At 43.8% G+C, this 27,553-nt stretch overlaps 1 protein-coding gene across 5 annotated transcripts in view; it reads left to right on the forward strand.

Moving 5' to 3' along the window:
- Nucleotides 1-9,029: 9,029 nt before the first annotated feature.
- The window catches only part of KIRREL3 (kirre like nephrin family adhesion molecule 3), a 1,312,393-nt gene continuing 1,293,869 nt past the window's right edge, over nt 9,030-27,553 (forward strand). For all 5 annotated transcript variants that reach the window (XM_029572739.1, XM_029572737.1, XM_029572738.1 and 2 more), the window contains exon 1: nt 9,030-9,307. Coding sequence is in view for 4 of the 5 variants with exons in the window: in XM_029572737.1 (XP_029428597.1) it covers nt 9,253-9,307 (55 nt within the window). In the remaining variant the exon portion in view is untranslated. The remainder of the gene's footprint in view (nt 9,308-27,553) is intronic.

Below are 27,553 nucleotides of genomic sequence, written 5' to 3' on the forward strand. Positions count from 1 at the left end.
TTAATTGCCTTAAAATGAGGGAATGGAGAGTCATAGTGAAGATAAAGAGAATGGATGGAGGCCCAGCCTGAAGCTGACCCTTGGGCCGGGTAGCTCTAGTTGGTGATAGCTGCAGGGGGAGAGTTGGCTTTCCAGATCTCTACAGTAAATTTATTTATTTATTTATTTAAAACATTTCTATACCGGCCTTCATGAATGGGATTCATATCAGGCCGGTTTACATGGAACAGGGGAAACCAGAAGTAAAAATAAAACCGACTAAACATAAATAAGAAAGGTCGAAAATTCAAAGTTACAATAAACAGGGGTATTGAACTAGGGAGCTAGTGTAGCTAGGAATAAGTGAAGTAGGAGTAAGAGCGATAGAGATTAACTAGGTAATTATCAATTAATATGTTATGAAATTAATAGATATTAAGTTCCTTGATCTGGGTATGACGAGTTAATTTGTGTTAGGGGAAGGCTTGGAGGAAAAGCCACGTCTTAAGTTTCCTTCGGAAGGTGTGGAGGCATGGTTCATAAATATTAAATATTCATCATTGTCTATATTTTCATACATTTGGGGGGACAGCTTTTAAAAAAGCTTTATGTCTAAATGTAGTAGATTTTCAGCTGAATTTAGGGATCCTAATAGGTCAATTTTTTAAATATAGAAACATGATGGCAAAAAAAAGGCCATTACAGCCTTTAAGGTCTGCCCACCCACACCAAACAATAGTAATTCAGCTTTCCAATCCTTACCACTCCAAGGGCATGCCTTCTTGAATGCTGATACAGTCCTTGCCTCCACGGGGAGGCAGTTCCATGCACCAGAGAAGATTTAGGAGCCTAAATGGGCTGTTTTGAAAAATTGCTGACTGAGTGCCTAAATGTTAGGCTCCTAGTTTCTTTAGGTCCTAAATAGGCGGGTGATTACAGTGGCAGAGTTACGGTGGGGAAAAAAAGATGCTTAGCACAAATATTTAGCACTAGGTATCTAACTTAGGTCCCTAAATCTAGACAAATGAACTGCAGTTCTAAATTTAGGTCCCTAAATTTGATGAATTTTCCACTAAAATGTACATCTGAAAGCAGACCCCTAGCTTACTGCCAGATTCACTAAGTCTGTTCTCCCATTCTGTGTCTATGGGAAAATGCCTTGATGAATCAGGCCATTAGGTCCCTAAATTTAGATGATCAGCTTTTTTTTAATTTACAAAGGATTTAGGAACCTAAATCAGCTCTTTGGAAAACTGACTAGGGTTGGTCACCTAAAAAGTGGAAAGGGGAAAAGTTAGGGGGTGGGAAAAGAAAAGTTAAGCACTTGGAACTGGTTTTCAACTCTAGGTTACCGAAAATCTGGCAATACTGATTGCAGGCCTAAATTTTGGCCCATAAATTCAGATGAATTTTCAGGCAACTTTTTGGCCTTTAAATTTGTCCAGAAGTCTAGTAAATTTAAGACTTAATTTAGCTACTGAGCATGAAAAGTGACCGCTAAACATTTAGGAGCCTTACAGGGATATGCATCGAGATGCGTTAGTGCTCTAACATGCGTTATATCGTGTATATCGTGTGATATGCATGATATTTTGCATCTTCCTGCCCAGGTTCCCTCCCCTGTTACACCAACCTACTTTGCATGTGAGTTGCATGCATGAATAATGCAAATACATGTAAAGAAGTTCATGCATAGGCAATCCTATGCAGATATTTTATCACAGCCGACTGAGAAGATGGTCAGCCACGATAAAATACCTACACGGGTCCTGAGATTCCCGCCTCACATTTAAAGAGGTGGCAAAAAGAAATAAAAAAATAACGGGTAAACGAGGAACTTGAGCAGGAGTCAGTGCTGACCCACATCTCAACCAGAGGCTGCCAGTTGAGGCAGCCCAGATTTCCCCAAATGTAAAAAAACAAACAAACTTCACTGCGTGGTGATGATCTCGGCCTCCACCCCCAAGTCAACAATAAAACATAGGGTCCCAGCCGCCCTTCTCATACCCACCCCCTACTCCCAAGTCAAAAATAGGATCCTGGCCCCCCCTTCCCATACTCACCACCCACCCCAAGTCAAAAATAGAGGCCCTGCCAACCTTCCTGTATCACTCCCCACCCCCAAAGCCAAAGAAAATAAATCAGGTCCCGGCCCCCACCCCACCCCACCTTCTCGTGGCACTCTTCCCCCGACTCCCCTCTGCACTCTCTTAACCTTCACATTAAGTAGTGGATCCCTGGTGCCGATCTGACCTTGCCCCAGCCATGTGACTGGGGCAAGGTCTGGTGATCGGACCAAGGGCACGTGGCCAAGGTCTCATCCCCGACCATGCCCCAGTGGCAACCCTGGATGAGATGGGGATCAACACTGACCCCTGCTCAGCCTCCCCTCTGCTGCAATTTTTTTATTTTTGGGCAGCGGCCCTTTAAGGCCATGAGTTTGGGGCCGCTCTTGCGTTAAAGGGACACTGGGGCAAGCTCTTTTCGTCCATGGTATTTGGCCATGAACCAATAGAATGTGCCATAAAGCCACAATATTTTTTTGTAGGAGGTGCCCCATATCCTGGTGACACTCCCATATGATCGTGGGACCACTCTTGTGAAAAAATATCATGGCTTGATGCATCTATGGGTTAGTTAGGTGCCTACTGCTAAACATCTAACTTTTTCTCGCCCTAACTTTGCCCTGTAGTCGTAGGGACTGATTTAAGTTCTTAACATCCAAAATTAGAAATTTAATCCTTTGAAAATTGACTCCATATTTTTAAGAACTTAGTTAATCTGCCTGTTTTGGCTATCCTGACTAGAAGTCCTTGTGTAGGGATCTTCATTTACAATGTAAACTGATTTTCACCCATAAATTCCCAGATTTTTCTAAAGGTGACAATCGATTTAAATAGATGTTCACCTTCATTTTAGAAATGATTAAAAAACGGTTCCAGAGCTGCAGCATTTCAAGGCCTCCGGCAAAGTGCATGCCTTGTTTCAAGTCCCGCTCCCCACCAGTGAAAGTGTTCGTCCTCCAGTGCCGCTCATGCTGTGTTTCAAGATCCACCTTCTCACCCCCAAGCAGCCAAAGTGCCTGCTGCCTGTTTGCCGTGAATGCGTTTGAAGCCGGCCCTGTCCCTCCAAAGCACTTCCTGGCATTCTCCCTGGCCCTGCACAAAAGCAGAAGTGCAGTGCTGCAGAGAGCGGGAGCTTCAGTCAGCGAGCTGCCGAGGGAGAGAGGAGCAGCCTAGAGTCACCCCTAGTAAGGATGAATGCTGTTGTAGTGGGGGTGTGGTCGGAGGCAGGGGATGGGGGGTAAAGATTAGGGATTTTACCGAGCGGGTGGGTGGGAGAATCTGCTTAATATTGTTTCATTGTCCTGGCTTTGTCCACAAAAATAAATTCTGATTTTTACCTGGAAAAATGAGTCATTTTTTTCCACTGATTTTCTCCAGTTTTAGTTCTTGGCATAATAAATCTTGCTAAATTCCTGGGGAAAATAAAGAACACAATAAAACTGAAAATGAAGGTCCCTAACCTTGTGGCAGCTCTCTAGTACCAGGTCCTTACAAATGCCTTTGTTCTGAGCGTGCACACACATACCCACCCACCCCTCCAAGGCTATTACATGCCAAGTGTGGAGATGAAACACATTTCAAAGCTCTGCCAACTGTCTGCCATGCAGTAGGTAAGCCTGCTTACTTCTGTGGAAACTCCCAAGGGAAAGGCCCTCAGGGGATATCCCGGAGGGTTCTAAATTGGCTCTGTATACCTCAGCTAAAGTCTATGTTAAAAAAAAAAAAAGAAAAATGTGTAAATACCATGCAATCAGCTGAGGCCAGTTAAGGTTCCTCTTTTATTGATCTTATCAATTTGTATGCAAAGTAATAAACAGGTTACAGTCATTGACCAAACCCGGAGAGTTCTGAGTGTCGCAAATGGAATTAACACTTTAACTATGATCCAGAAACATCGATAACAAGCTTTTAAACAGTCAGCAACTAAATATCTCAATATTTATTAGAGTCCTAGAATTTACACTTAATTCTTGTAACTATTACCTATGCATAAGCTTACATTTTGTCTACATGTCCTAACAGACAACTTAACCAGTAAACAACTTACCTACTTCTATGTAAGGCAAAACCTTAAGGGCGGATTTTTAAAGGGCCACGCGCGCGCCGAGCCTATTTTCAAAAAGGCCCGGCCACGCACGCAAAGGCCGGTACATGCATAAGCGTTGGACCTTCCTGAAAGGGGCAGGCCGAGGGGTGTTTTCGGGGTGGGGCAGGGTGGAGCTAGAGGCGCCCGGTACAGCAGCTATTTGCCGCTGTGCCGGGGGGGGGAATCGTGGGCCAGCAGGTTGCCGGCGCGCGCAACTTGCTCCTGCTCCTTGGCAGGAGCGAAAGGTAAAATATAAAAATTAGGGATAGTTAGGATAGGGATGGGGGATGGCGGGATAGGGGAAGGGGAAGGGGAAGGGAGGTTAGGGTAGGTGGTTGGGAAGTTCCCTCCCAGTCCGCTCCTTAATTGGAGCGGACTGGGAGGGAACTGGGGAAGGCCCTGATGCGTCCCCGCGCATATTTGCAAAATTATACTCCTCCCCCCCTTGCACGCGCCGACCTGAAATTTTATAACATACATGTGTCCGTGTGTGCGTGCCGGGTAGCGTTTTGACAGCCTACCCCTTAGCCTCTAATGAAATGTATATTTAATTAAACCCCCAGCATGCAATAGCCATAGGTCGTCTCTGGTTCTCTGGCCTTTAGCAGTTTCCAGCAGCCCATCTTATCCGAATCCTAGAACGCAGTCTCAGACCTTTAAGACAGATGTCAGCATAACTAAAAAGGGAATCCAAGCCTGGGTGCCAGCAATTTGCGACACTTTCATGTGCAGCAAGTAAGTATTTTAAGGACTATAGTGGGCTAGAAATTTCTTAAATAAATAAATTCTACTTCTTTTGCCTGGAAACTAAACAAAAGGAACATTCACTTGACGAGAGTCCCGCATCGCAGAAACGGGCACTGGCTGGATATCTGATCCATTTAAAGTCTGACAAATGAATGCTAATAGCCCAGGACAATAACAGAAAAAAGGAAAGAAATGCCACAAGGGCTTTCAGAGGCAGGCTGGAGTTTTAGTGGAGAGCTGCCGCTTTTGCTGAGGGCTGAGAAGCATCAGAGATGCTTCCAGCTGCCAGGAAGCCAATGAACCGGTGGAAGCAGAAAACACCAGAGATTACAGAAATAAATGAAGGAGGAGGGGGAGGGGGGGTTTGAAAATACCAGAACCGGAGCAGATAAAGGATTACGGAGCTAGAAGTGGCACAGGCTTGGAAAAGATGGGGCTGGAAGAGAGAACACTCTCAGCTGGGTGACACGTAATTAACAGTTTTGTGCTCGCTAACCTATATGACAGTGCCAAGGTTCCTTGCATAGGGAGGAAAGACCTTAAGGAACGCTTGCTGTTCCTTACTGGGTACTCCGGTATTTGGAGAAACTGTTTGATTTGTTTTAGAGCCCTCTAATCAAAGCCCTATACAATAGTTGCAATCAGGGTTATGAATCAGAATAAATAAAGATTCCTTTTCTGACTCTCTTCAGGCATCCTATAAGAAAGATATGAGCAGGAGCCAGACTGTACAATCCATGTTGCAATACAGTAACCCCAAACCCTGAGATTAATATTCTTTTAACTGGTCTTCACATTAACAATTTAGCTGAAAGCTCTCATATTCAGTAGGACTGTACTTCTCAATAATGTCCTGGGACAATGGCTATATACCGACTGCAAGAGATGTGTACCCTGACAGCATGCTGGAGTATTGGTTCAGCAGTCAATACTAGGTCAGATGCAAATTGACACTTAACCCTCTGCTAGGGCACTGTTTCAGTTCTTGTTTAGATAAAAAAAAAAAGATAAGGTTCATTAAGCAGGATCTTGCATCAGTACTGATCCAACATGAGCAGGGCCTCCTAACAGCATTCTAGATAGAGGAGCATTTCCAAGCTGGTTCAGTCATCTTTTTTTCTTTGTTTTTAGGTTGTTTTTTTTTATAAACCGCCTTCCTGACCTTTATACAAGACTGCCCAAAGGAATGTATATCTGCATTCCAAATGCAGTCATAAACAAAATTAACATCTAATAAATAATAATAAACATAAATTGTAAAATGCAAGGCCATCACACACCAAAACCATATTGGTGGGCTATTAAAACTCAGGCAACACTATACTATAACTCATACCTTAACCCAGCATATTCTCCTATTAGACTCCACTAATCCCTGCCCAACCCGCAAACCTACTGGCCCCATCATTTAAACATGGCTCAGATCAGAGTAGTCCCTGGCACCTGGATGTGGCATTAGCTCAGTAGTAGTTGGAAAAGTGCATCCTAACACCATGGCCCACCATGCCTTGACTCAGTGCTGGCTCAGGGACAGCTAGTGTTCCTCACAGAGAGGTAGGGAGAAGAAAATTAGTCCAAATCCATGCCTCCTTCTGACAATCCCCATGGCAATTCTTCAACAATGTTTGACAGATTCACAAATTCTCTCCAAGTTGTCCACCTTGTTCTTTTGTATGCTTTAAAGTAAAGGTCAAAGGAGCTTCTCTCAATTTGCCTTCTAAAGGCAATGTCCTAGTTCCACAGTCTGCAGCCAGCCTTCAACACTGATGCCATATCAGTCATTTTCCAGTATTTCATACCAAGTTTAACTCTGCAGTCCTAATCTGTGCTGTTAGTATTAACAGATTTGTCAGATCCTGGGCCCCTAAACTCTTGCATTTGGCACCTGCAACTAGGCTCAGCTGGAAGAGGCTGGGGGCTGGGTAGAGTTGCTGAGGCCAGGGTAGGAGGAACCAAAAAGAATTTTAAAAAATGCACAAAAACTCCCCCTCCCCGCTGATAAAAAAAAAAAATGTTAGTACCTATTAAGCTTTTCAAACTTTTTTCTCAACTTGACTTAAGAACAAGCCCTCTAAAGTGGTAGCATTTCACAGGATCCGCTCTTCTGTACTCCAAGATCATGATGCATGCTTCCCATTTACAGTTCAAAGACCCCCAAAACAAAGCTACATCAAACGTATTGCTACAGCATTTGAATGACTTTTATATTGATGTCAGAGTGCCAGGTGTCGGCAGCCCCCTACAACCCCCGTGACTTCAACAGTGCAAATCACAGGTTGCCAAGGCAACCCACGGTGTATCTGCCAGTATGGTGACATATGTCACGGCTGATATCACCAGTTAAGAAACTCTCTCGATGTCAACTGAGTTGACTAATTAGCATAAGAATTCTGGAAATTAATTATATGCCAATGCATAGCTGTGCCTAACTTCTTAAGCGGCACACAAGGACTGCAGCCTGCGGGCACAGCAGTTCTCCTTCGAACAGCGATGAAGATCCATTTCAGGTAAACCTTCGTACATGAAATAGATTCGGAGAGAGATGGGTGCCAAGTATCATGCACAAGAGGGAATGCTTTCCAGTATCCAATCACTATATCATGCTTTGGATGCACTGTGATACACAAGGCTAAAAGCTGAGACTATTCAAGGTCTCTTGTAATGCTCAAGGAAAGTATGATCTGAACTGTCTACATACTGAAATAATGATGCATTGTTTCTATTGATTTTAAAAATAAATTTTGTCACATCAGGGCTTATGCCCAATTTTTCCACTTAGGTGGGAACAGGGTCTCAAACTAGCTGCTTCTGTCAGTATTGTTGCAGTATTACCAATACAAGGTTACACTTAATTTAGATTATCATTGCCTGCTAATGGATAAACTTTGTTAAATGATTGGCTGATGATATCTGCTGACACCTGCTGTCAGAGAGCTCAAGTAAAATTCCAGGTTTTATAAATCAAAATCAATAAAATAAATAAAAATGTTTCTCATTCGTTATTGGACACTGTCCTAGACCGACAGAGCCCTTCTCTGTCTAGATCGAGTGACCCCCCACCCATCTGCCTGAAAAAGCAGACTTGAAAGAATCCCTCTCTCTGGGCCTAAGCTACCAGGCTTTTCCTCCCATTCTGTGTCTATGAGAGAGAGAGGCTTGATTAATGAGGCCCCTCTGTCTGAAACTAGCACAGACAGAGAGAAGGTAAGGCTGGGAATCTTACACTGCCGCTGGCTGGGCTGTACCTGCACGTGTTCTGTGGTGGGGGGGGAGGTCGGCCGGCACTGCCGCTTCCCCTATGGGATGGATGGAGGACCTTTCGTTTGCAGTGCTTTCAGGGTCTGGCATCTTTCTCCAACAGAAAAGTCACTCCCTATAAGCTTTCAATCTCACTGCTTATAGACTATCAAAAAGTAAATTCCAAAGCAGGCTAGTGCCTGCCGTTTTCAGAAGGGCTCGGAGACCTTTAGGTGTCTCCACAACAATAGAATAACAATTACAATAATAAATGAAATATAAAAAGAAAGGAGTAATGTGCCTGTTTAATAATGTGGTGACATTTTATGTTATTAATATCCAGTCAATAAATAACAAGACAATGTGATTAATATGCAGCAACTCGCCCCCCTCCCCCTGCAAGCGAGTCCATAAAACGGCACCATCTTATTCTGCCTTCTTGCACCTGATAGCTGCATAGCGGATGTTTTAAATCTTATCTAAAACACAGGCGGGGGATTTTGTTTGTTTGTTTTTGCGAGGGGTGGGGTGGAGTTGCCTTTTATTTTTTTTTTATGGCATTTCTGCCTGCAACCTCCTATTCCAGCTCGTTCAGGCAGATGCATTCAATCCTCCTCCCTAGCCACCAAAAACTCCTAATCAACTTCTCTTTTGTAGATCATTAAAAAGAAGGGGAAAAACTGTTGTATCTAGGAGAGGTCCGCCCTTAGGAAAGAACCGGCTGAGTCTGTAGCGGCTCGTTGTACCCAGTTTGCAAAGAAAAGAAAAAGTGTGGAAGGGGAGGGGTGGAATTAAAAAAAAAATCTAAACCAAACAAAAATCCAAGCCCCCCCCCCCTTTTTTTTTTTCAGGTTTCTAACAAGTATTTCCCTGTTTAATTATGCCTTGCTCTCCTCAGCCTATGCAGAGGAGCCGAGCCTGCGTGTCAGCCAGTGCCTGCCGGGGGGAGGAGCTGTGCCGGAGCAAGGCTGCACGGCCGGGCTGCTGAGAGGCTCAGACCATGGAGATGTGAGAAGCCGGCGCGCTCGCAGGAAGAAGGCGACCGTCGCGCGCTCGCTCGCGCTCTCTCTCTCAGCCTGCCGGCGGGAAGGAGGGACCAGGCGCCCCGGGAAAGCTCCCCCTCCTCCGCTCCCAGGAATGAGACCTTTCCAGGCAGACTTCGTGGCCCTCTGTTTCCTACTGCTCAGCCAAGGTAAGGCACTCGATGACTTTAGTTTGAAAGTAGGTGCGTCGGGGGTGGGGGGAGGGTGCTCGGAGCCCAGGACGGGTCGCCGCGGTTTGTCCTTACTTTCAGGGTCCGGCTATGCTAACAACTAGGGACGCGATCTGTTTTGGGGGTGGTGGGCTTCTTGGGTTGAAGATGATTCCCTTGCGGGGGCTGCTGAACAGCTTATGTCGTTAACACCTTTCACACGCGGACGATTTGGGCGATTCTCTGCAGTCCAGCTGTTTTCATTGGATCTCGTTTATGTGTAAACACAGCTGTTAAAGTCCCTCTTTCTCCCCCCCCCCCCCCCCGGTCACGGCTGAGAAACCTAACTGTAGCGTTTTGCCCTTCTTTTCATCCCTGTTATAGGGAGAGAGAGTGTGTGTGTGTGTGTGAGATGTCCCCCCAAGTCTTCAGTCACTAGATACGGTGTAACGAAAGAGAAGGGGATGGAGGTGGATAGGAAGGGACGCTTTATTAGGGAGCTGCTGTGCATTTCATCATCTGCTTTCCGGGGGGGGGGAGTTGGATGCTGCCGCCTCCCGAGTACCTGGTGACTAGGGCATTTCAGCCTTTCCACCTCTGCCTTCCTGCAGGCCCTGGGGGTCATTGTTTGCGGAGGAGACAGGTCGGAGACTATGAAGGAATCTGTCAAAGTTTGTGCTGTAGTAGCTGCTCATCTGCCAGAGCAGTCGGAGTGGCTGTCGGTAGGTGCGACTGCAGCCGTGGCTGGGTTTCTTCAAACCGGGGTGAAAGCTACCTACTAAAATACCTGCTTTTGAATGGACTGTACCGCAAGAGGATCCCTGCCTGCTCAGGGCATTCATAGAACTTGGTTGAAAAAAATAGTTTGCACCGGGTCTTCACTCTTTATTCCAACGCTCTTCTGCTATATTTCCTCCCATTTGATGTGCACCTGCAGCCAGCGCTCCCTCTTTTGGGAGCAAGGAGGGAAGCTGATTGATTTGGGAAGCAGAGCTCTGGGAAAAAGACCGTGCATGCTTAGAGAAAGATATTGCACATGCAGATCTGTGTGCTTAGAGTATGGGGATTTTGTGGGGAGGGGGGTAAAAGGCTAGCTGCTCCCCTCAGGCATCCTGGTATCCCCTTGGAGGGCCAGCACAGGCCGCGGGATGCGATGGAGGACCTGCAGTGGCACTGCTGCCAGCATCTCTAGCCAAAGGACCGGGCCAGGGCTCCCATCCAGAGGCAGGTGCCAGCACGCAGAACTTTCAGAGAGGGAGAGGAGAGCACTGCCCTCCAGTCAGTTGTCAGCTTTTCATCAAAGCAGAGCTGGGTTACATTTCTTAACGGCAGTGATTTCCTGTCGAGTAACCTGCAGATTTGCTCTTTTCTATAGCTGTGTGTTCCGTCGATTTTCCATCTTATGGCTGCACGGATCTTTTTAGTTCTTTTTATTTCCGTTCGTGGGGTTGGCCACGGCAGAAGGCTGGGTGCCTTTGATGTTTCAGCCATAGCAGCAGGTGGTCTAGGAGAAAACTATTAAGAAGGTCCCTCTGACGTGTGAATTACTTCTGGGGACTTTTGCAATAAACATTTTTTTTTGTTGCCCTGCCTTGTCACTCTCCCACAAGAAGAGAAGGTTGAGGAGAGGATAGCACGGGCTGCAGGGAAGGAGAGATGAATTGCTTTGCATGTGCAGTGGCTTGCAGCCGTGAATCATAACTCCAGCACTTGAAATTCCAGCACTCATAGGTCCAACTAACAGTCTGATAGGTTGCCTCCTTTGTATAGACCTTTCCCTGCCCCCCCCCCCCCCCCACACACACCCACACCCACCATGACATACAAATAAAAAAGGTGTCATTTCCCTTTGGAATATTTCTTTTCAATCCACAGTAGTGTTGTCAGCCGAATTCCATGTCATCACAAGACTGAAGTACAGCCTTGGTTTCCCTAACTCCCAACTAAATGGATTCTGGTCTGATGCTGTGCAACCCAGAGTGGGGGATGTAGAAATTTTACAAATTGACTGGGATCTCACATTGGCTTGTCTGTCCTTATTAAAAAAAAAAAAAAAGTACAGGGTGGGGGAGGGGCACAGTTGTGCGTCTGGGGTCTCAACAACTCCGTATAACAGCACCAGTTCAAAGGCTGGTCTGATTTAAAAAAAAAAGGGATCGCAGCCTGCCAAGAACCCTAATGAGAAAAAAGAGCACACACACACTTGTCATAATCGAGTCCTGTTGAAAGCCGCTGGGAGGTGACTTTTCACGTGCTGGTCGGGCTGACGGGCGCTCCGAGGAAGCATGTTTGTTTATGTGCTGTCAGGAGCTGGCTGTGCCCCCGCGCTTTGCTTATTTATGCCTTGCTCTGTGGCTGCCCCGTTAGCGGCTCACATGCATATTTCAGAGGAGCACCTCGGAAGGTTAGATGGTCCTGGATGCTATTTCCTCCTAAATGCAGACGCTGGGGATAATGATACTCACTTACCTTGTGCAGTGTATGTAGCTGTTTATAGAGTATAATGTAATATATCATCTTGGTAGTCAGTGCCCTCAGTGTTTACTGAAATGAGTGTACTGGAGGCTGAAATTAGCTTTACAGCATAGGTACAATATAATGCACAGATGATATACCATGCCTATATGCTATTAGAATGATTTTATTTAATGTGCTCACAGTATATTGCAGTATGAGGAATTAATTACAGTATATACCCATGTATGTGTATATATTATATACTACTGCATCAGTTTTAGCATAGTATCACCTTATATATAAGAATTACTTTTTTCAGTGTCCTGTATTTGAGTGTGTGTGTGTGTGTGTATGTGTGTGTGTGTGTATATATATATATATATATATAGATATATAGATATATATATAGATATATAGATATATATATATATAGATATATACACACAAAGTGGAAGTTGAAATCTGAGTTAAAGTATGTATAGTGCAAAGGTACAGTACAAATTAATATAGATGTAGTGCATATATTCTGTACTGATCTACATTAAATGTTAATGTGAGACAGAAGTAACCTCTATAAAGATATATATTCTACACTACCTATAGGAGTATACATATATAGGGAATTCATACTCTCTATGCCCTGCATTTGAGTGCAGGATAAATCAGTCATATCTGTGTATATACATTGTAGAACATGCTATGCTAATGCAAATATTTTAAACTAATCGGCGTGCCTACAGTAGTGAGGTCAGAAATCAACAGCAGAGCATACACGTTATCTCTTCATCTACTTGCATTGTGTATAGAATTAATATCTGTTAACCTATAGAAAAATAGCATCTGTCCATCTAGCTGCAGTATCCATTATATTAGTATATATCCATCATTATTTTTGGCACATATAGTATCTTGCTATTTACTTACAATATAATTACAGTACCCACTGTAGGGAAACATGTTGGTTTTTATAGTGTGGTGTGGCACAATTCCCAAATTTTCTTGATAGTGTACAAACATGCTACTATGTATGCCAACAGGTACAAGTAAGATATACAACACAAGCTAATGGGCTCAATTTCCAATGAGGTGCCTAATTGCAAAGGCACTTTTGAGCCTGCACAAAATAATTCAATTTTCAAATACCTACCTAAACTTAATCTGAATATTGGGTTGTTATGCAGTTAAACGAATGCATGTAAATTTAGGATATGCAAAATGACAATATAAAAGTAGGTGCATTAGCTGCCTGCCATCTGTATGTGTAACCTTTTGAAAATGTAAGGTCACATATATATCTAATATTTGCTCCCTCCTGAAACATCTTTTATTGTGTGGTCAGGTTTATGCATATTATAAAAGTATGTGCCTATTTTCAGGCAGCTGAAAATCCATTTAGCTTCATATGACTGTCATAAAGTGCATTAACTATTTACCCAAATAAAAGGTGATCTATAGTACCTATCTTATAGAAACATAGACCATATGGCCCATCCAGTCTGCCCATTCTCATCTCCTGCTCAGCTTTACAATCTCTTCTTCAGAGATTCTCGCTGCCTGTCTCATGCTTTTCTGACCTCGTACATTTTTCCCCATTTCCATTACCTCCACTGCGAGGCCATTCTATGCATCTACCACCCTCTCCGTAAAGAAATATTTTCTTAAATTACTCCTGATTTTGCCTCTTTTCACTCTCATCCCATGACTCCTCCTTCTAGAGCCTTCTTTCCATTCAAAGAGACTTTCCTTCTATGCATTTAATCCTTGAAGGTATTTAAATGTCTTTATCATATCTCCTCATTCCCTCCTTTTCCCTAGTTAAGTCTCTCCTCATATGCTTTCAAATGAAACCGCTGACCATTTTAGTAGCTGCTTTCTGGGCCAACTTCATCCAGTTTATATCTTTTTGAAGATGACATCTCTAGAACTGTATACAGTACTCCAAATGAGGTCTCACCAGAGACTTATGTAGAAGCAGACTATTCCTCTGACTGTGCATCCAGGCATCCTTCTGGTTTTTGCTGTTGGCTATCTGCCTGTTTGATCACCTTGGGAGCATCAGATATGATCACCCACAGCTCCCACTCTTGTTTTGTGCACAGAAGAGCTTCATCACGCCTTATACTGTATTGCTCCATTGGATTTTTGCAACCCCAAATATATGACCTCTGTTTAAACTCTAGACCATTCCTCACATTTTACTAGATCCCTCCTTATGTTCTCCACATCTTCCAGAGTGTCTACCCTGTTGCAGGTTTTGTTATATCCAAAAAAGACAAACCTTACCCAATTACCCTTCCACAATTTCACTTATGAAAATGTTGAACAGAACTGGACTAATCCCTGCAGCATATCACTGGTAATCCCCCTCTCCTCTGAGTGAACTCCCTTTACCACAACCCTTTGTCACTTCCCACTCAAGCAGTTTCTAAACTGGTCAGTCACTTCAGGGCCCATACCTAAGGCACTCAGTTTGTTAACATGACACCTATGTGGAGCCACATCAAAGGCCCTGCTGAAATCCAAGTCAACTATATCTAGCACTTAAAATAAGAAATGCCATACTGGGTCAGATCAAGGTACACTGAGTCCAGCATCCTGTCTCTTACAATGGCCAGTCTGAGTCACAGGTGCCCAGCGGATCCCAAATATATTATCTATTTCTAATCCTCTGGTCGCTCAATCAAAGAAATTAAGTTCATCTGACAAGACTTATCTCTGCTGATATCATGCTGCCTCCGATCCTGAAATCTACTGCTTTATTAGAGATTCCATGAATTCAGTTGCCACCAAGGTCAAACTAATCAGCCTGTAGTTCCCAGACTCTTCCTGTCCACTGCAAGGGATGGGACTCTTCCCCTTTGCTGCTCTCAAGGGTGAATACTATTCTGGGATTTGTACAATATGACATAAATTGCCCAACAGTACTCTTCAGCCGCAGCTACGCAGAGGGAAGGTTGGTTGTTGGTGTCTGGCTTTATTGGAGCTTTATGATGAAAATAAAACATTGACCAGTTCTTGTAAATTGTGGTACTCAGTGAAAACATCCCTAGTAGCTATGATACGGTGCGGAACCTTAAGTGTTTAGTGTGCCTGAACTTTGAGGTATCCTTGAGAGAATAAGATACAGGCGGGCATTTTGCATTTAAGATATTTCTTAAACATAAAAATGAATGGAAGGTTGAACTAGAGGCAGAAGTGGGTATCATGTTTATGGGGGATCACATACTACAAACACCATGCTTTTGTGAGCCAGCATCCTACCCAGCAACTTTGGTCTGTAGATGGGTACTATCAGGGATCAGGGCACCCAGTTCCTTTCCAATGAATACAGAAGCCGAGTACCTTGCAGGACCTTTACACCATCTTCAGTCTCTCATTGCAGCTATGATAATGTAATGAGCCATTAGGATATATAGGGGGGGGGGTGTCACAGAATGCCAGTGATGTAATGCAGCGCTCCTCACTTGGAAGGAATGGTCTAGAGATTCAAACAGTGGTTCTTCTTATCCCTCGTCTCCCATCAACACTTCTTGTAACCTCAGGCAAATCACTTATCTCCTGTTGCCTTAGGTACTCACTTAAATTGTAAGGTCTTTGGGGCAGAGACTTGTTGTACCTGAATTCTAATTATGCTTTAAGCCATTTTGAGCATGCTTTGGAAATGCGGGCGAATAATCCCCAAAAATTAAATTATATTATTGTGGCAATTTAAAACAACAATGGGAATGAAACCCACATGCTAAATTATTCTAATTTGAAACTATGCAGTGCTTTTGCCTCCAGGTTAGAGCACCATGCGCTTTTTAATGCGATTCTTCAGAAACAAGCATGCAGCTAGAGGGCTTGGCCTGCATATCTGTAGCACCCCCCCCCCCCCCCCCCCCCCCCGATGGCATGAAAATAGGTCGGGAAGGAACTGATGTTCAATTGCAGTTGAGCAAGACACGGAACCAGAGTAAGAGAAGGGGAAAATGGGGACCTGTGCCCCAACATTTCTTCTGACCTAGAGATGAATGCATTAAGCATTCAAATACCCTATCCCCCTGCCCCCAATGTGGGATGTCTCTTTAGGGAATAAGAATTAGCACTGCACATTTCAGGCAGTATTGTTCCTTCCCAAGCCTGTTAATAGAATAATTTGCAGCCTCTCTTTTCAATCACAGCTACAATAATGACTTAGTGGGTAATCCGCTGACCCTATCTTGACCCATCTTCTTCCCTGCCTTTTTACCACAGAAATAACAAGACAATTAAATGAAATGGTGGTCCTGTGCTTTGCACCCAATTTGATCATTTACATTTAAGTCTCGGGGTTTCGGGTCTTTTATGGGGAACACTTCATAGATGAGGCACACCGTTAAACACGTTGAGTGCTTTTATGGCTATTCCCAGATTATGATTGTATAGCTAGGTGCTGCACATTAACAACTTATAAACTGTGTGGAAAATTGATATTTTTTTGTTAACTTTTTATTTATTTTTTATTTATTACAGCAAGATATATATATATATATATATATATATATATATATGACAAATTTCATGGTACATGAAAAGATAACATTATAAAAGTTGATACGCCACTTGAAGTCATAACCAGTATTTCTGCCCATTTTATTTACGACACTTTCTCAAAATCATGCCCACAAACTTGACCACAATATCCCCCCAGTCACACATCTTCCCAAATAACTGCGCAACTGACCGTATTGTGTGAAACTGAATTTTAAGAAGGATCTCATGCCACAGCTAAATATTCCATAGAGGCTTGACTGCCTATCAATCAGAGCCATGGCCAGCTCCAACTTCAAGCCTCTTGCACTGTCCTCCCATGTCCCACTGGTGCTGGAAGGACACGCTCAGAATTTTTACTAGATCACAGAATCTTTGGATCAGAAGTGTGTATGTATGTGTGCATTTATACATGAATATACCCACACATATCTATCTACCCATATCTGTATGTGTATATATATATATATCTATAGTAATATGCATACACACATACAGAATATATACATACACTCTAACCAGTGTTCCACTCATGTATATCAGAATATTGTCCTCTGATTCAGAACAAATGGTACGACATATATTGAAGACTCTTCCCCACCCCCCCTGCTGCCGACTCAATGTATAAAACTCTGCTGCCTTCCCGAGCTGTCAGACCCAGAGCTTCAGGAGCACACGTTAGTATAATGTCACAACGCTATTTTCCTCCTACATGTTCTACCCCTCAGTGAAAAGAAAATTGATGCTGTCATCCAGAAAGTTGGATATCACCACTGTTTTTTTTAATTTTTTTTTATGGAGCTGAGAGCAAAAACATAATAGAAACAGGGAGGAGAGGATGGTCAATAGAATTTCCAGCCCTTGCTTCAGAGAAAAGGGCAGCTATTGAAAAGACCCTCGTCTGTAAGTAAAATTTCTAAGTACAAACAGTAGCCTGTTGCCAAGATGGGTAATAATAGTAATAATAGTATTTGAACAGAGACTTTCAGCCAAATAAGATCACAGTGTGCTATATAATTATAACTGTCTATGTGCAGCCACCTCTGGGGTGGGTAATATTGCAGCTTGATTCCGGCAACCCAAAGCTTCCAAAGCAGACAAGTGGAAAAGGAACAATATTATTATTCAATTAAAAGGGGGCAGGGCAGTAAGGACTAAGGCAGACTAGGCATAGTGCTGTTTACTTATTTATGGCAACAACTTATTGACAATCCTGGTTCTCATTTACGACTGCACCCCTGGGAATGGTCCAGAAAAGGGGGGGGGGGGGGGGGTCTAAGATTATTTCTAGAGCTGATATTGACAACACTTGTTTTCAGGAACCAATATTTGATGCAACTGAAGTGAAATCTATCAGAATAGCAATAGTGTGTTTTTGTTATATTTAGGAATATACAAATTAATGCATAAGTATGTATCATTTGAAATGCACAATGAAAAAAAGAAAAGGCTTTCTGTCACCTCTCATTTATGACCCCATAGGTATTTAGGTGGGAATATTGAGTGAGCCGTCAGGCTATGCGATTTATCCATGCTGCTTTGTCCAGATAAGCTGCACGGCAGGGCTTTGCTTACTGTGGTGTTTTAACTTGAGACAATGTAGCTGAAATGTATAATGCTGGGTGATTTTCTAGCTGGTTGGCTTTTCCCCTCCAGTGAAGGTAGCATTTTCTCCACCCCTTAACAGGACAGCTTATATAAACTTGACCCAGTGCCTTTGGCAGCTGATTGTAAAAGAAATGAGTTGGCACTGGACAAGGAAGAGGCTGAGAGGCCTGGAAACAATTCCAGATTCCACAGCGACAAAGAACATGAGTTTTAAGAACCAAGGCAGCTCTTTACAGGCTCAGAAGTAGACGTCAGTGGTTCATATAAGTGCCAATTAACCACTTTGCTGTGTCCATTCATTCTAGGGATGTGGAAACACCCCTGCACAAAAAGCATGGCAGCTCTATGAGTGCTGCTGGTTGGAAATGTTGAGGAAGCACTCATGACTAGAGGGTAAATTATCTAAAAAATGGGAATGCTTCCAAAACGAATTCTTTTTGCAATTGTATCCCTTTTTTTGTTTACTTTTATAGTATTCAGTGACATTGACCACTGCTTTTTAAACATATTTATGAATGACCTAGATATGGGAATGATGAGTAAGGTGATCAAATTTGCTGATGATGCAAAATTATTTAAAGTGGCCAAATCACAAGAAGATTGTGAGAAATTGCAAGAGGACTTTGGGAGATTGGGCATCCAAATGGCAGATGACATTTAATGTGGACAAGTGCAAAGTGATGCACGTATGGAAGAGCAACCCAAATTATAGCTACACAATACAAAATTCCACATTGGGAGTCATACCCAGGAAAAAGATCTAGCCGTCATCGTGGATAATATGTTGAAATCCTCTGCTCAGTGTGCAGTGGTGGCCAAGAAAGAAGAATACAAGGAATTATTAGGAAAGGAATGGAAAAGAAAACAGAGAATATCATGATGCCTCTGTTTCACTTGATGGCACCTTGAGTACTGTGTGTAGTTTTGGTCAGTGCTTATCAAAAAAGATATAGCAAAATTAGACAAGATACAGAGAAGGCAACCAAAATGATAAAGGGGATGGAAGGAGTCCTCTATGAAGAAAGGCTTGAGAGGTTAGGGCTCTTCAGCTTGAAGAAGAGATGCCTGAGGGGGAGTTATGATAGAGATATATAAAATAATGAGTGGAGTGGAACGAGTAAGCACAGATTGGTTGTTTACTCTTTCAAAAACTACAAAGAGTAGGTACATTCAATGAAGTTATTAAGTGGTACATTTAAGACAAATTGGAGAAAATATTTCTTTTAATGCATAATTAACTCTGGAATTCATCGCTGGAGGATGTGGTGAAAGATGTTATTATAGCTGGGTTTAAAATTTGTTTGGACAAGTTCCTGGGAGAAAAATCTATAAATCATTATTTGGTAGACTTGGGGGGGGGGGGGGAATCCAATGCTTATCCCTGGGATAATCAGCATGGAATCTATCAACCTTTTGGGATCCTGCAAGGTATATTTGACCTGGATTGGCCAGTGTTAGAAACAGGATACTGGCCTTGATGGACCATTGGTGTGACCCAGTATGGCAAGTCTTAGGTGGTTATGTTCTTAATATCATGTTTACTCCATTTTTTAATGCTGATCTTTTTAAGGGTAATTTTTCAAAATATTTATATGTGTACAAGAATTTTTTTGGAAAAATTTCCAGGGATTTGTACACAAAGTATGCATGGAAGCGATTCTGCACATACTTTTATGTGCAGAAAGAGGCATTACCAGGGATGGAGTTGGGGGTGGGGATAACACTTACATACATTTACATGTACACATTTATACCTACTCCCTAGCAGGCATAAATGTGTGTGCATATGCTACAAAGGGTTCCTTGTATACCTGCTAATTTTCAAAAAGGACTTACACGTAATCTGCTTTAAAAAGTAGGACTGAAGTCCGCATGCACTTTCTACAAGTGGACTTCAGCCCTCTGTAAGCTGTTATAACATTACCCTCATTATTACTATCATTCTCTGAGATCCATTAGCCACTCTGAGCTGACCAGAGGCTGGAGGCCTCTTCCAAGGCTGAATCCTTCAGTACCTCGTGTTTATCTGCTTGAGTCACCCAAGCTGCATAATTCTAATTGTATTTCCATTCCCACCTGGACTCGGTGTCCCATCTAAAAAGACACCAGAATTCTCTGACCCACAATGGGCAGTATCAAAATTTGAGTCTTCGAGGTGACAAATTAAAGTCAAGCACCAGCCTTCACACAGCTTCACTCTTAGCCCTTTGAAAGCTAAGCACATTTGAATTCTGCTCATTAGCGATAAATTTATCTGGTGCCCAGCAGCGGAGGGTTCATGCAGCAAGGATGCCTAGTTGACAAGTGGCAATCAACTTGTGACAGTTGAAAGCCCGTTGACATGGCTTGGGCAGTATGCAGTTCGAATGTCATGGGAATCAGAATGTTGATGAAATCCAACACCACTTAGATTGAATATAAATTTTGCTGGAGTACACGGTGAATTGTCAAATAAATGAACCAAGTGTCTCCAAGGTCTTATTCCAATGTAAAATAACTGCCTGCCCCCACTACATCTTCTAGTTGCAAACATTTAATAGGCTATGAGATTGTTCCTATGTGTTTTGAGTTGTTTTGGGTTTTGTGTTTTTTTTTTTGTTTTTTTTTTACATAAGTGAAAGAAATATTCTTGGCAATGTATTTTCCTCCCCATCTCTCCCTCCTCCCAAAACTGGAATCAGATGACCCCCAAATCCCCATTTTGAGGGTAAATTCTACTGTTACCCTTGCAAAACATAGTCTTACTGCCCACACTCTGATGCAGCTTGGACTTATCACCTCCACAAAGAGCCTGAACACTGAAAACCAAGAGACATGTCACTAATCTGTGACACATGTCTGACCCTGCTGTGCTTCTAACCACGCTGTTCAAAGGATATCCGTGTGTCAAAATATTGTACTTATCCTAGAATCCTAAAGGAGGAGCTTACTACTCCCACAGCAGCCAATAAAACAGGGCGGCATCTGTAGTAATAAATCAGGCTATTGGGATACAGATTTCATCCTCTTCTCTCAAAGAATGGTTTAATGAATCCAACAAAGCTGTCCTGTGTAGATTATAAAAGGTATCGGCTCTGAGTCTGTACTGATACTTAGTTCATTCTTTTTCTACTAACTTTATCTTCACTGGGCTGAAACAGCCATCCCTTTCTTCTCCCAGTTAATTGGTTACCAACTTGCAAATGAGATAAACTTGGCATAGAGTTACAAATTTACAACGAATAATTAAAAATGTCTGGGGAATTCTGTGTAAAAGGCCTTGTTCACTTGCGATCCAGTTTCAGATTTAAAAGCAGTCTTTAAGAACTTAAAATTTCACTTCTTCGGGAAACAAAGCCTGTCTTGCTGTGTGCTATATTTAGAAAGAGCAAGTCACAGGAAATATGCTCAGGTAGGAAAGCTAGCTACTCAGAATAATGATTATGGAGGAAGGCTGAGAAGAAAGATGAGGAAATACTACTTTAATGAGAAGGCAGTGGATGGCTGGAATTTCTTCCCAGCAGAGGCTGTAGAAACCGTGACAGACAATTCAAGCATGCTTGGACTGGACCGGGATAAAGGCAAGCAAAAATGAGTGGTGATTGGGTAGCGTCTGCAGTAACACAGGAGAGCAAATAGTATAAGGTAATTAAAGTGCCAGGTTACAGAGGGGACAATATAAAAATATATCCGGCTATCGGGCCGATACAGTAAGGTGCGGTAGAAAGAGGTGCGTTAGTGCCCGGCGCACCCGCGTTTGCCACACGCACATTTCGGATCACCTATCGCTCGATACTGTATTTAAATGGCATGCAAATGCAAGCCGCGTCCATGAAGCGCAATCCATTTTACTATATAGGCGCTATACAGCGCCTATACAGTATCCTGGGTGCACTGGTACCTGTCATTTCAAATGACATTTGAAATGACAGGTACCAGGAAGTGGATGGTTCTCCTACAGACCCCGCTGCCTTGAGCGCCCGGTGCCAGCAAGCCCCAGCAGCCGGCGATCGGAGGCAGGGAGCGCAACAAAGCACCCTCCTTCGGACGGACAAGAGAGATGAAATTTCACAGTCCCAAACCAACCCAACCCAAGCCCCAGCAGAGAGAGACGAAATTTAGCCGCCCAGTCCCAAACAAACCCAATCCACACAAAAAAAATGCTTCTCGCACTTAGCCGCCCAGTCCCAAACCAACCCAATCCAAGCCCCAGCAGAGAGAGACGAAATTTCACAGTCCCAAACTTTCCCCCAGCCCCCGCTCACCTGCTCTGGCCGCGGCCACGCAAGCCCCCAGTAGCAGCAGTAGAAGGGCGGCGAGAGAGAGCGGCTTCAGCAGCCCCGCCGGCGAAGGTGAATACGTGCACCACTGTAGGTCCAATATGGGCGCTCAAGGCAGCAAAGGCGCATGCGCACACGCCGTGACCGGCTGGACGTCGGAGGTCACGGCGTGTGCGCATGCGCCTTCGCTGCCTTGAGCGCTCATATTGGACCTACAGGCATGCATGTATTCACATTCGCCAGCGGGGCTGCTGAAGCCGCTCTCTCTCACCACCCTTCTACTTCTACTGCTGCTGCTGGGGGCTTGCGTGGCCGCGGCCAGGGCAGGTGAGCGGGGGCTGGGGGAAAGTTTGGGCTGTGAAATTTAGTCTCTCTCTGCAGGGGCTTGGGTTGGTTTCGTTTGGGACTGGGCGGCTAAGTGCAAGAAGCATTTTTTTTTTTCTGTGGATTGGGTTGGTTTGGGACTGGGCAGCTAAATTTCGTCTCTCTCTGCTGGGGCTTGGATTGGGTTGGTTTCGTTTGGGACTGGGCGGCTAAGTGCGAGAAGCTTTTTTTTTTTTCTGTGGATTGGGTTGGTTTAGGACTGGGCGGCTAAGTTCACCACACTAACGCAAGGGTCAGGGTAGGCGGTAAATTAGTAGGTTAAAGACTCGGCAAGATAGCAGGTTAAAAAGGCGATAGTCGGGGTGCACTTTACTGTATGGGAGGGAATAGTTAATCGGATCGTTTACATACATATACATGCCGCAGGCGGAAAGGGATACGCGTCGAGTTAAAGAAGCGGTAAGGATCGGTAAAAACAGATAGTGAATCGCGGGTTAGACTTATGCGGTGAAATTGTGAGTACACAGCGGGTTAGAAACGGGGTAACTGTGGCCGCGCTTTACTGTATTGGCCTGTATGTAAGTTAGCCGGATAAGACTTATCCGGCTCACTTACACAGGTTATTCAGTGGGCCAGCAATGCTGCTGAATATACCTGGCTAAATTGTTAAAGTTAGCAAGATAAGCTTATCTGGCTAATTTTAGACCTGCTACAGGCCACATCTAACTTATCCAATTAACGTAAGTGGATAAGGTTCAATATTGCTTCTTATCCGGCTAAGGTGGATGGATAGGTAGCACTGCCCACTTATGCCCACCCACTGACTATATGGCTAACTACTTAAGCCAGATAAGTCTCTTATCCAGCTATGTGGTACAGCCGGTTATTCAGCGACAGCCAATCTGGCTAAGAAGAATTTGAATATCTATCTCAAAGTGGCTAATTACCTTCCAATACTGAACAAAGTAAACTTTAATCTAACCCCGCTATCATTCCCCGTCCCCATGATCTCTACCATCACCCAGACCCTCCCATCCTTCTTTGTCCTCATATTCCCAACACCAGGTGTCCACAAACTATGGCTCGTGGGTCACATGGAACTTATGGACACATTTTAACTGACCCACTAGGTCCCACCAGAATCCAATTACCCGAGGCCCCTAACACACTACTGATGATACAGCAAAGTCTTTCTGTTTACAGCAGTTTCCGACCCCCCGGTACATGGTTTTTCTCTCCTCCTCCAGCTGGCTTCTAATTGGTCTGCACAAATTACCTCATGAAGAAGAGACAGCAAAGCCAGTGGGAAGGAGGGAGAGAAGGAGAGGATATATATTGGTGCAGCAGGACCTAGGAAGAGGCTGAAAGGAGCCATCACCACTGCTGCTAGCACCCCTGCAGCCAAGAGGAAGCACCACATCAAGGGCTGCTGTTGCAGATGCTGAAGAGGAAGGGGCAAAGGGAAACCTACAGCCCCTGGGAGAGCAGCACACAGGAGACAGGGAGGAGTAAGAGCAGCAGGAGTGCAACAGGAGCTACTGCAGGATGAAAGAGGGCAAAAATCAGGCTGCCGGGGATGGGATGAAAAAAAGAGGATGACCCTGGTCTCCTGCAAGAGGTTTGGGAGAGGTGAGAGTAAGAAGGGATGGGAGAGGAAAGAGGGGAGAAAAGTGGGAGGGAGAGGAGGTGAAAAGGAAAGGCTGCAAGAGAGGGAACAGAGGGGAAGTGAGGAGATAAATGAGAAGGGAGGGAGTGCAGCATGCATACTTATCCATACACATATTACAACTAGGTCTCTGCCTTCAATTGATGAGGGTAGCCCAATTGGTGCCTATCAGCTTTTACCTGGGTTATCTTTCAGAGGCCAAGTCATAAGAAACATAAGAACATGCCATACCTGGTCAGACCAAGGGTCCATCAAGCCCAGCATCCTGTTTCCAACAGTGGCCAATCCAGGCCACAAGAACCTGGCAAGTACCCAAACACTAAGCAGATCCTGTGCAACTGATGCCAGTAATAGCAGTGGCCATTCCCTAAGTCAAGTAGGGTTTTTATTTTCCTCCAGTGCCACAAACACTAAGCCCTGGAACTATTCTGAAATCACGATATGAAGCATAATGGAGGTTGTGTCCCAGTGACAGAACACTGTGTCCCACTGAGCCACATCTTTTTAGCAGAGCGAGACATTTACAATAATTTGTATTCTGCCTATTACCAGGATCTGTTATAGGCAGTTGGCGTGAATGCTGAATGTCATGATTTCTGTAGGAAAGGCCCTTAGGTGCCACCCACGGTTCTGGAGGGGCAAAATCCATAACTTGTTTCCAATTTTTCACAAAAAGCCTGCCACTCTAAGAGCCTACTCACTTAGCAGGAATCCGATGCCAGAGGGTCACTAGCTTAAAACAGTCATCAGCAAATAGAAACAAACCCTGATTCAATTATTGGCATTCAACCGCCTTTTCCTGAAGTGGCATTTAAACAAAATGAATTCAAAGCAGTAGCTGAGGTTTTGTCTTTGTTGTATGCTATAGGCTATTTTTCCCTGGTTCAGATGTCACGCCGAAGTGCTTCCTAACCAAGTGCCAGGCGCCTCTTATGGAATCCAAGCTTAAAGCGAGCAGCAGAAGTTGTTGCTGGACAGTGTCTGGAGCTTTTGCACCACAGCCAGGAAAGCCGTCCCCGTGGCCTGAAGCGACCCAAGGAGCAGGAGCCTGAGCACTATTTCTGATAGACTGCATTTCCTATGTTCAATGCGATCTGCATCATAACAAGAACATTAAAAATCAGCTCACTGGTATTTTTTTATTCTAATATGATGCTCCTGGTTAGTGGCAGTGCCATGAAAGTCACTGTGAGAGGTGGCTGTACTGATTTTAGAATGTCTCGAGTTCATTTTGATAAACCAATCCCAAATATTTTTTCCCTCTTAGTTGATTAGTCTACTTTGGTCCTTAGACAAACCAGAATCTACTTTATGCCAGAGCTCTTCCATTTCCGACAAGGGTTCTATTGCTGTGGCACTCAAGACTTTCAGTGGCAGAAGCTGGGAATTTCTCCCTGCATTCCCCCGATCCAACTTGGTACAGCGGTGAAAATCCTTGAGCCAAGGGGCATTCATCGCGGGATGCCTTGGAGCTCAGTGCAATTGTAGCAACGAACCCGGCTAGTGGGTGTCACTGCTGTGTGATGGTCAGAGCTGTCTCCCACCAGCAGGCAGAGAATGCAGAGTGGCCAGTTCTTCCTGTTTTAATAAAAAAAAAATGTTCTGTTGGCTCCTGCTTAAAATCTCCTATCCTTCAAAACAGTTCCATAGAGATAAAGGCATCTCCCTTCCTTCTCTCACCAAATCTCCCTCCGAAAAACTTTCTCATCTCACCATCAGGCCGATACAGTACAGTGCCCTCCAGCGGTTAACCTGCGATTGGACGCGCGTTTTGGACACGCTAGCTTTACCCCTTATTCAGGAAGGGGTAATAGCGTGTCAAACACGTGTCCAACCCCCCCCCCGAACCTAATAGCGCCCGCAACATGCAAATGCATGTTGATGGCCCTATTAGGTATTCCCGCGCGATTCAGAAAGCAAAATGTTCAGCCAAGCCGCACATTTTACTTTCAGAAATTAGCCGGCACCGGGAAAGTGCACAGAAAAACAGTTTTTACTGCTTTTCTGTGCACCCTCCAACTTAATATCATGGCGATATTAAGTCGGAGGTCCCGAAAGTTTAAAAAAAAAAATTGAAATTGGCTTGCGGTTGAAAACCGGACACTCAATTTTGCCTGCGTCCGGTTTCCAAACCCGTGGCTGTCCGCGTGCTCGAGAACCAATGCCGGCAAAATTGAGCGTCTGCTGTCAAACCCACTGACAGCCGCCGCTCCTGTCCAAAAAGAGGCACTAGGGACACGCTAGTGTCCCTAGCGCCTCTTTTTACCGCAGGCCCTAATTTAAATATTTTAGTTTACTGAATCACGCGCACAGGCCAGTGTCCTGTGCGCGTGCCGGGAGAGCTTCCTAAGAACTTCCAAAGAAAATTAAGGAAAAAATATCTGTAAGGCATGCCTGTAAACTTCAAGATGTGTGGAAGTGTATTTACAGACGCCATTAGAAATGGATGAACGGTTTTAGATTGTATTCTAATTTCTCTGAGACAAGAAGGGTTTATTCTGAGATCAAACAAACCTTACCAAGAGCCAAAAATAATAAAACTCTTCCCATGATTTGAATGGGCTGGAGACTTGCAGAACCTTTGGGGTAAAGAGGGAACATCTGTTTTGTTGCTTCTGGTGTATAAGGCCAGAATTCAGAGCATCCACTCCATGAAAACCTCAGAGTAAGATTAGAATCCCATCAAATCCAAGAAGATCTGGATTTGTGCCTGATCTTGATGCTGTTCTAGAGGCTAGGGCTGGCTGTAATAAACTGAAAAAAACCCTCTGCATTTAAGTCCATTAATATTGTAATTGTGGGTTATATGGGTAGGCCCTTTGTATGGATTGTCATTTAAAAAGGTTGGGAGTGGGGGGCTTCAAGCAAGCTGACTTATGCATTAGAAATTAGGTTAAGCATAAAGATGCATTTTATTTTGACCTTTGTTTCCAATTTTAGGTATGGTTTGCATTAATTTTCATTGTGGGTTATTTATTATTTTTCTCCTTAACATAGGCATTAGATTGCCAAAACATGGCCATTATTTAATATTATAAGTATTGTTTCTTTCATATTTGAGGATTTTTTCCCCCAATTCCTTGTTTGCACATAATTAATTATGCATTTATATTTTATTCTATTTTGCTATTTGCTGTATCCTAATAAATTTTGTAGTTTTCTAATTATCAATCACTTATAATTACCTACTTGTAACTATTGTGGGAGCTGATGCAAAAAGCTGAGCATTAAAACTGTGTGCTGAAATTCAGCACAGTTCCTAAAGCACAAGCTCATTTTCATTTAACTCCCGATGCTGTAAGCGAATGCATCAGGAGTTTGAAAATGTGCACAAACCAGAAAATGTGCACACAGAAAGGCTTAGCACACAGAAAAACAAGATTATGCAAAGAAAACATGGTTTGTGCACAAATCACATTT

The sequence above is a fragment of the Rhinatrema bivittatum genome, chromosome 12, assembly GCF_901001135.1.
Source record: "Rhinatrema bivittatum chromosome 12, aRhiBiv1.1, whole genome shotgun sequence".
Lineage (NCBI taxonomy): Eukaryota > Metazoa > Chordata > Amphibia > Gymnophiona > Rhinatrematidae > Rhinatrema > Rhinatrema bivittatum.